This window comes from Ursus arctos, unplaced genomic scaffold (assembly GCF_023065955.2).
Source record: "Ursus arctos isolate Adak ecotype North America unplaced genomic scaffold, UrsArc2.0 scaffold_23, whole genome shotgun sequence".
Taxonomy (NCBI): domain Eukaryota; kingdom Metazoa; phylum Chordata; class Mammalia; order Carnivora; family Ursidae; genus Ursus; species Ursus arctos.
The window spans coordinates 41,286,256-41,296,666 of NW_026622908.1; the positions used below are offsets into that span (position 1 = coordinate 41,286,256).

The window sequence follows — 10,411 nt, forward strand, 5'->3', positions numbered from 1 at the left end:
GCTTACCCTCCTGGTTTCCATAAGGGGCTTCTTTATGCTGGGGCCTTGGCTGGAAATCTCCATCTTGGCCCTGAGGTGGGGGAAAAGCCCAGGAAATGTTACTGGCGGCAGCAGCAACATCACCACATTTAAGCAAACGTGGTCCAAATGAATATTTCAGCAGGTTGGCTATTTTTATACCACTCCTGGCCTGCAGAATAAATTGTGTGGCCAAATTCTCTTTGGGTGCTGCTTTAATTCACAGCAGAATCCCAATTTGAGACATTTAGTGATCTAGGGGTTGAGAAAGGGAAAATGTGATTGATAGCAGGCAATCAGATTTTGAAATACTTGTCTGCATCAAAACCCAGAGAAAGGCAAGATGTGAGGCCTCATCCCCATGGAAAATTCAGTCAAACAGAACTGAGCAAAGTGTCACACCTCCAAGTACCTTCACATTCCACCTGGTTGGGAAAGAAATTTCCTAACTCTTCCCTGACATGTGCATTTGGAGGGCAGAAGGCTCAGCTCCCTCATGGTCCACCCTCACTGCTCCCGTGTGCCCACACAGTCCCAGGAAGGGAGCAGCTGCTCTCTGTGAACATGAGCTGAAAGCACGTTGGGCTGGGGAGCAAACCACATCTTGGATTATTCCAGCTGCCCTAGCTGGGTGCTAATAAGAATGACTGTATTATCTTACTGACTCACTCTGTCCCTGACAGAGATTTGGAAGAAGAAAATAAGTACCCTCCATGATAGCAATTTCGACATGTTAGGGATGTGTTCAACATTGCCCCTACTGTTGCAGCATCTCGTGCTGTAATTGATATATAACCTCCTGCAGACATTTCCATTTTAGCCTACTCTATGTCTTAAGGTAGAGTTCCAAAAGTTTACTGCTTACTAGGTAAAACAGAATTATATTTTATTTTTTTCTCACTCTCTTGAGGGTTTCTCTATGTTCTTGTATAATATTCTGGGACTTCTTAAGTCTTATGGCTTCTGGTAACACGACCGTACTAAATGCTCACTGAATACGCATTGGATTCAATTGTATAGATCTGATTGCATTTCCTCCCAGCCCTTGTCTGATGAACAGAAGAATCCTACTTTGCTGAGGAAGGAATTGTGTTCAAATTGCATTGCAAATATTGACTTGCCTCCTTCCCTTAGTCCACCCATGGAAATAGGCAAGTACCCATGAAGCCCCAAGACAAAAAGCAACTCACTGAAGGACAAGATCGCCTGGCAACAATAGCTGGCAAAGCCTAACCAGGATGCAGGATTTAGACTCTCTCCCTACATCACTGACCTGTCCAGCGCTGGCCTGCTGGGGGAGCTGGGCACTTCTGCTTGTTTCCGTTTCCTCATCATGGCTCCCGCCGCTTTCCGCTCTGCTAGGACCTTCAGAGAGGAACCAGACTCCTGTGACTCCTTTTCCAGAGCTGTTCACAGTTCATGAGGGCACAGTAAAGAGAACTCCCCATCTTTAAATTGCCAAAAGCGACTTTTAACACCAGCTTTTCAAATAAGGATAGACATTCTGTTAGAGACCATCTCAGAAATCTAGCCACGAGGAAAAAGATGGTCTCATGTATACAATTCTGACTGCACCTGAGCAGCAACCAAGGGGAAGAGGAAGAGATAAGAGCAGAACCTTTTGGACAAAACAAGGCAATAAAGGCAATTTTCATCTTGTACAGAAAAGACAAACTTACCAACCCAAGAGGACTGTCGTTTATTGGCTCCCCTACAACAGGAAATTTGAATATCATAATGGATCAAGATGCTGTTTCACTTAGATTTCTGGCTATCATTTATTTCTCAGAACTGGTCCTAGACAAAAACCTCTGTGTCTGCCCTTCTCCTTTCCGCCTGGTACCACTTTTGCTAGAAATACAGTGTCTTCAAACTCTCTTCCTCCCCTCTTCTAGAACTATTGTCATCTACAAGCTCAAAAGTATTATATTCATACTGTATTCTAATGATATGCCACTTAAAAGGGAATGATCCTTACTAAAAGAAACAAGGTGGAACTTCAGACATCAATGGTAAATGAATTGGGTAGATATTTTGAGGCAAGGCCTTTGCACTCTTTTCCAAATCAAACTGGTACAGGTATCTATTTGTCCCTCTATGAGTAAAAATAGCAATGGCCTTCAGAGATTAAAAACTGGGAGATGCCTTTAAGATACCCCTAAGGTGAAAGTCACTGCATACTCTAAAATGGAAGGAAGTATTTTTATATAATAGATTGCTTTCACTGAGTGATTACTGCCAGTCAGACTTTGTACTCCTTTCCATCTACCAGTATTTATACATATATATTTAATCCTTTTAACAACCCAATGAGATAGGTGCTATTATTATTCTTCACCATTTCACAAAGGAGGCACAGAAAGATTAACTAATTCATCTAAGGTCGTACAACTATTAAGTGGCAAATCCACCAGGATTTGAATCAGGCGGTCTGGCTTGGAGCACTCTGTTCCTAACCTCTGCACGGTGCAGTGCTGGGGCCCAGTCTGACTGACCATTTCGCCATATTGAGCGTGCACTGCTAACCCATGGACATTCAACCTTCCCTATTTCTTCTCTACCGCTCACTTCCATCATTCTACTTACCAGGTGACAGGTTTTCATGAAACCATTTCATCTCAACATATAGAGTGAAAACAAATGGATAGGGGACCAAGATGATTTCCCCATGTTTGAATTTCAGGTGGGACACTCTCTCCCATTTGCTTTTATCTGGGAAACGATGCTAAGGATTGAGGAAAGAAGTCAGTCAGTATGAATCCTTGAGAGCTATTTTAGGAAGAAGACCCTCTCCTTTCCCTGGTTTGCCCTGTGGGTTTGCTGTTTCCATTTGAATCCACAATGCGACCTGCTGCTCATTTCTATTCAGAAAGGAAAGGATACAGGGAAATATAATGAAGTGCTCTGTAGCAAATGGCTGCAGATTGTCCAAGTTTCCCAAGACTACACGAATAGAATCCTGAAAATACAAAAACAAAAACAAACTTGAAATGACTTTAATACCGTCTGGTCCCAGCCAATCTTTCCATTTATACCTGTCACTGCTTTTTCCATCCTCTATATTCTATTAAAGCTGAACTATCTGCTGTTCCCTGAACATGCCTTCTGCTTCTCCATTTCTGTGTTCTTGCATAGTCTATTCCCTCTGCCTGAAATGCCCTTTCTACCCATCAGCTTATGTCCAAATCCTACCTATCCTCTGAGGTCCAGTTCAGAAGCTATCTCCTCCAGAAAGTTTTCCCTGATTCTCCCAGTTGTAAATTAACTATTAGTCTCAAACTTCTCAGTAGTTAGCCTTGGGTCTTTACCACATTCCATCCACATATGTTTTATTTTCCTTACTGAGAAATCTCCTTGAGCAAGAATATATACCTGATTTATGTTAGCATTCCTTCTATGGTGTCCGCCTCATAATTGTAGGCTGACAGAATGAATGAATAATACTGGTATTTACTGATATACAGTTATTTTACCTTAGCTTAAGTCCAACCTTTTCTTCTACTCTTTTAAAATCTTGATTAGTCTCTAATTAACCTATGCTTATTAGTATATACATTTAAACAATTTGATATCATAAAAAGACTCCTGGATTTCTATGGGGAAAATACCTGAATTTCAGTTTTAGTTTTGTCATTTCATCTCTCTACGCCTCAATTTCCTCATATTGGGGCTCACAGGAGGCAGAAATGGTGCCTTATTTATCTTTGTATTCTCTGTGGTACCATAGTATCTGGTCATAATTTTAAAGTTTATTTATTTATAATCTCTATGCCCAACATGGGGCTTGAACTCACAATCCCGAGATCAAGAGTCATATGCTCCACCAAGCTGCCAGGAGCCTCTGGCTTATAATTTTAATAGCTAATATTTACTGAATAATCACAATGGCAGGTGTTATTTTATAGTTATTAACAGTCACAGAGACCTTATGAGATAGGCATTTTTTATTATCCCCATTTTATAGACAAGGAAACTAAGACAAAGAGAGGTGAAATAACTTATTCAGGGTTACATAGAAGGTAATGGTGGAGCCAAGACATGAACCCACGCAGTAGGGTTCCAGAGCCTACCCTCTTAACCATTAGTGGGGTTCCAGAGCTTACCCTCCCATCCCTCTTAACTGCCTATCAAAAAACATTTTCCTAATAAATAAAAGAGGATGGTAACATCTGACTCAAAACTGAGAGTAAGAACATAAAAAAAGCACTTTGAAAAATTTGGTAGGATTATAAATGTAGATAGATGCTCTCTAGCTACGATGTACTGAGCTACTTACTGTGTGGCAAGCATTGCACACATCTATTTCTAATCTTCACCACAATCTTGGAAACAGGTATTATTTATCAACTTCATTGACAGGTAGGGAAACAGCCTCAGAGAAAATGGGTAACTTGTCCAAAAGCCCAGTGTGAAGGCAGAACTTAACTCAGATCCAGATGTGACAGGCTCTAAGGTCTATGCTCTCTCCACTTTACTATGCTGCCTTGCGCTTTTCTCTGCCCAAATTAACTGAAGCAAAGTGAAATAAACTCTGCTCTACTCACAGTTAAAATAAGCAGAAAACTGTCATGGTCCTCTATTAAAATAATTGTTATAATGATGTCTGTGAGCTCCTGCAAGATCCTAACGTATCTTTCAACACTTAGCCAAAGAGCTATAGATAGATACCTTTAAGGCTATGACTTAAATTTTTGGTTTCATAGAGTTTATTTGTATATTTCATTGTATTCAAATTCTTTGAAATACAGCAGCATATGTTTTCATAAATTAGAAGAGTGATAAATCACTGAGTTGTGAAGTTAGAAGAGAAATAACCTAGTTTAGCACTCTCACTTTACGAATGAGGCAATTAAGACCAAGAGAATGATTTACTGGGGGGCTACACAGCTAATCAGTGGCTCAGCCAGGACTGAAATCCAGGCCCAGCACCCAGAGCTCTAACTCCTTGGACAACACTTTTGCCAATTTACAAAGCTGTTCACTTGCTCAATCTCCTTCCTGTGGGAGAACCTAAAGCTGTGTAGAAAAGGAATGAAAATGAAGTGGGAATAAAGCAAATCGCAAATGTTTCCAATTAAAGTGAAGACACAGCAGTCTTGTCTGTGTATTTACAGTTGAGTTTCCTGAACGTCAAGTACCAGGCAGTGGTTCGGAGGGTGAGGTTTTCCAGAGCCCTGGAAGGCGGCAGTCCTCCAGAAGTTTTCTCTATGCCAGCTGCCACAAAAGAGAGCTGCGGAGGGCTGGGAACTCTGGTGGAAACAATAGAACCCAGCCTCAAAGGTGCTGACACTTCAACTAGGAGAACTGAGAAAGGATACAGGCTTTAATTTCCCTGGAAAAACAGTGACGTTTCTTTGCAGAGGAAATATGGCAGGGAGAAGCCCAGTGATCAAGTGGAGGCTGTGACTCAGTTCACAGTAAATAATTAAGATCTGGGTATGGACAAATCCTTGGCTTAAAGAATAACTTTCCCAGAATTCGTCTGCTTCTTTCCCTACCTCCAGCTCCTGGACGATGACTTCCTTATTCTCTATCTCTTCCCCTCTAGAAGGTAAACAGATAAGACATAAGTAAACCGAGAAGGAAAACTCTGAAGACAGTAGACTCTACTGCCAGTAGAGAGAAGACAGTAGAACAAAAATGACACTTCCACGGAGTTACAGAAACATGACTAAGTAACAGTTGTGTGTGTTGACCCAGGGCTCATGGGAAAAAGTGATCACCAAGGTGGTGCGATTTGAGAGTCGGAAGAAGGCTGCACCAAAATATCTTCTCCATTAACCTGCCAAGACCTGAAATTCCCACTGTGAAAGTTAATAATTTGTTAGACAAGGTGCACTCAAGTGTAGTCTGTGGACCACCAGGTGTCCTCAGGACCCTTCAAGGAATCTCGAAGGGCAAAACTATTTTTATAGTAACAGTAAGATGTTATTTGCCCTTTTTTGGTGTGTTAACATTTTAATCATTAGTGCAAAAGCAGCGGAGGGCAAAACTGCTGGTGCCTTTGCACAAATCTAACCAGTTGCACTGAACTGTACTAGCAGTTGTGGTCATCTGAACTGCCACACAGGAAAAAAAAAAAATCCAGCTTCATTTAATATATTTGAGGAAGCAGGAAAAAATTGATAATTTTATAAAATCTCAATCCTTAAATACATGTCTTTTTTAATACATTATGTGATAAAAATGGAAAGTACTCAGCACTTCTGCTGCATACCGAAATATGAAATACAATGGTTATCTTGAGGAAAAGCACTTGTGAGATTGTTTGAATTGCAAACTGAACTAGCTGGTCTTTTCATGGGTTGTTGTTTTACTTCAATGATCAGTTAGCAGACAAACTATAGTTGTTATTCAGATTTAGGAATGTGACATTGTCTCAGAAATGAAGGGTGAGCTTATCAATTCAAGGAAAACAACTGACAGTTTATGTCAATGATAAAGTTTGGGATTTCAAGCAAAAATTTGAACTTTGGAAAACTATCCACCACACTGAGGTTGACAACTTTCAAATACTGAAACACTTTTCTAAGATTGGTAGTGATATTAGCAAATACGATTTTGTAATATTGTATAATGAAATGTGTCCACATTTGGATGATCTATATAAGTCATTGAACTAGTATTTTCCAAATGACCAATGAAACACATCATGTTTCAACACCATCCGAGGTAAAAGATTCATTCACAGAACAAGACAGACCAATGGCTTTTAATGTAGCAGAGTTCAAAAAGTGCACTGATATAATTCAGATTCCATATTGCAACTAACCTTTAAAAATCTACCACATTAAAGGGGAGCCTGGGTGGCTCAGTTGGCTCAGGGACCAACTCTTGATTTCAGCTCAGGTAACAATCTCAGGGTCTTGGGATCCATCTCCGTGCAGAGCTCCGGGCTCTGTGCTCTGTGCGGAGTCTGCTTGAGATTCTCCCTCTCCCTTTGGTTTCCCACCCTGTTTGCCCACTCTCTCTATCAAGACAAATAAATAAAGTCTTAAAAAAAAGAACAAAACAAAAAACCTACCACATTAGGGAAGCCTGGGTGGCTCAGGCATTTAAGTGTCCAACTCTTGGTTTGGGCTCAGGTCATGATCTCAAGGCACATGAGCTAGAGCCCTGAGCCCAGCTATGTGCTGTGTCTGCTTGGGATTCTTTGCCTGTCCCTCTCCCTCTGAGCCTTCCCCTGCTCATGTGTGGGGCACACATTCTCTTGCTCTCTCGCTCTCTCAGATAAACAAACAAACGAACAAATAAATAAATAAATAAATAAAATCCTAGAAAAAGACTCTCCCACTCCACCTGCTCTCTCTCTCAAATAAATAAATAAATCTTTTTAAAAAACTACATTAAAACAAAACAAAACAATACAATACAACTACCACTTCTTAAGTTTTGATGCAGGGTCAAAGAAGAACATCCATAATGATCTGTGAAGGCTATTACCAAATTCCTACCCTTCCCAACTATAAATCTATGTGGGACTGGATTTTTTTCATAGAACTCAACCAAAAAAAAAAAATTCACAACAGATTGAATGCAGAAGCAGATATAATCTAGCAGCCCTCTATTAAGCCAGACACTAATGAGCTTTGCAAAAACTTAAAACAATGCCAATCTTCTCATTAATTTTTTGTCTTGGAAAATATGGTTATTTTTAATAAAAATGTGTTAAGATGTAATGGATATTTATTATTTTAAATTAATACACTTTAAAATTGTGGTAAAATATATATAAACTAAAATTTGTCATTTTAAACATTTTTAAGTATACAATTCAGTGGTATTAATTACACTCATAACCATGGTGTGCAACCATCACTACTATTTCCAAAGTTAATCTTCCCAAACAGAATCACTGTACTCATTAAGCAATAATTCCCCATTCTGCCCTCCACCCACCCCTGGTGACCCCTAGTCTATTTTCTATCTCTATAAATTTTCCTATTTAATATTTCATGGAAGTGGAATCATACACTATTTTTCCTTTTGTTGCTGGATTATTTCACTTGGCATAATGTTTTCAAGGTTTACCCATGTTGTACCTGTATCAGAACTTCATCTCTTTTGCACTTTCTTTTTATGGCTCAATAATATTCCTCTGTGTGTGTGTGTGTGTGTGTGTGTGTGTGTGTGTATACATATATATATCACATATAACTGCATTTTGTTTATCCATTCACCAATTTGATGGACACTTGGGTTGTTTCCATCTTCTGGCTATTGTGAATAATACAGCTATGAACAGTGTTGTACAACCATCTGCTTCCACTTGAGTGCCTGCTTTCAATTCTCTTGGGCATATACCTACGAATGAAATTGCTGGGTCTTATGGTAATTCTATGTTTAATTTTTTGAGGAACTGCCAAATTGTTTTCCACAGCAGGTGCACTATTTTATATTCCCATAAGCACTATACAAGGGTTCCAATTTCTCTACATCCTTGCCAACTGTTATTTTCTGGGTGGTTTTGTTTTTTTATATAGCTATCCTAGTAGGTGTGAAGCGGTATCTCATTGTGGTTTGGATTTGCATTTCTCTAGTGACTGATGACATTGAGCATCTTTTCATGTGCTTGTTGGCTATTCGTATATCTCCTTTGAAAAATGTCTATTCCTTTGTCCATTTTTAAATTGTTTTTTTTTTTTTTTTGCTGTTGAGTTGTACTTCTTTTTATATTCTAGACATTAAACTCCTACCAGATATATGATTTACAAATATTGTCTCCCATCTGTGGGTTGCCCTTTAACTCTGTTGATAGTGTCCTTTGATGCACAATTTTAAAAAATTTAGTCAGGGTGCCTGGGTGGCTCAGTCAGTTAACTGTCTGCCTTCAGCTCAGGTTCTGATCCCAGAGTCCTCAGATCTAGTCCCCAGTCAGGCTCCCTGCTCAGCGGGGAGCCTTCTTCTCCCTCTGCCTGCAGCTTACTCTCTCTCTCTGGCAAATGAGTAAGTAAAATCTTTAAAAATATATATATTATTTATTTATTTTTAGTGGAGGAGGGGCAGAGGGAGAAGGAGAAAAAGTCTTAAGCAGATTCCACACTGAGTGTGGAGCCCAACATGGGGCTTGATCTCATGACCCCGAGATCACAACCAGAGCCAAAACCAAGAGTTGGTAGCTCAACCAACTGCACCATCCAGGTGCCCCTAGACCTTCGATCTATTTTTAGTTAAGTTTTTTATATGGTATAAGGTACTGGTCTAACTTCATTCTTCTGCATGTGGATATCCACTCTTCTCAGAACCATTTATTAAAAAGAGACTATTCCTCCCCTATTGAATGGTCTTGGCATTCTAGTAAAAAACCAATTGACCACAGATGTTTGGGTTTATTTCTAGGCTAATTCTATTCTATGGTCTATAAAGTTGTCCTAATGTCAATACCATATTTTTTGATTGCCTGTAGCTTTGTAGTAAGTTCTTAAATTGGGAAGTAGGAGTCCTCCAATTTTGTTTTTTCAAGATTATTTTGGCTATTCAGGGTCCCTTGAAATTCCATATAAATTTTAAGATGGGCTTGTCCATTTTTGAAAATATGCCATTGGGGTTTTGATAGGGTTTTCACTGAATCTGTATCGATTGTTTTGTCATCTTAATAATATTAAGTCTTCCAATCTACAAACATGGATATCTTTCTATTAATACTTTGATTTCTTTTAGCAACTTTTTGTAGTTTTTGGTGTACAAGTCTTGCATCTCCTTGATTAAGTTTATTGCTAAGTATTTTTTTCTTACTGATGCTATTGTAAATGGAATTGTTTTCTTAATTTTCTTTTCAGATTGTTTTTTGCTAGTGCTTACAATTACAACTGATTTTGTATGTTGATTTTGTATCCTGAAACTTTGCTGAATTCATTGATCAGGTCTAATAGTTTTTCTGTGTGTGTGTGGATTCTCCAGGATTTTCTACATGTAAGATCATGTCTTCCACAGATATAGTTTAACTTCTTCCTTTCCAATTTGTATGCACTTAATTTCTTTTTCCTAATTGCTCTGGCTAGGAACCAGTACTACGATGAATAGAAGTGGTGAAAGCAGACATCCTTGTCTTGTTTTAGATCTTAAGGGAAAGGCTTTTTCAGTTTTTCATAAATGAGTATGTTAGCTGTGGCACTTATCATACTGAGGAAATTCCCCTCTATTCCTAGTTTATTGAGTGTTTTTATAATGAAAGGGTGCTGGATTTGGTCAAATGCTTTTTCTTTTCTTTTCCTTTCTTTTTTTCTTAATGAAGGTAAAAGTTTATAAGACACTACAAGGGAGCGGCAGGTGGGACAACAGAGAAGAGGCTATCTGCCTCAAATGCTTTTTCTTTATCAGTTGGGATGATCATGTGGTTTTTCCCCCCTTTGTTCTATTACTGCAGGGTATTATATTGGTTGATTTCTTTATT

At 39.0% G+C, this 10,411-nt stretch overlaps 1 protein-coding gene across 10 annotated transcripts in view; it reads right to left on the minus strand.

The window, feature by feature from the left end:
• Positions 1-10,411, minus strand: part of MAJIN (membrane anchored junction protein) — a 32,749-nt gene that overhangs the window by 13,412 nt on the left and 8,926 nt on the right. For 8 of the 10 annotated variants that reach the window (XR_008961052.1, XM_044378506.3, XM_044378505.3 and 5 more), the window contains exons 2-7: positions 5,517-5,562; positions 2,902-2,977; positions 2,605-2,730; positions 1,698-1,729; positions 1,292-1,404; positions 7-70 (exon numbers count right to left, since the gene is read on the minus strand). Coding sequence is in view for 9 of the 10 variants with exons in the window: in XM_044378506.3 (XP_044234441.2) it covers positions 7-70; positions 1,292-1,404; positions 1,698-1,729; positions 2,605-2,730; positions 2,902-2,977; positions 5,517-5,562 (457 nt within the window). In the remaining variant the exon portion in view is untranslated. Of the gene's footprint in view, positions 1-6; positions 71-1,291; positions 1,405-1,697; positions 1,730-2,604; positions 2,731-2,901; positions 5,315-5,516; positions 5,563-10,411 lie in introns of those variants that run through there. The other 2 variants (XM_026483300.4, XM_057317274.1) reach the window with 2 other exon arrangements.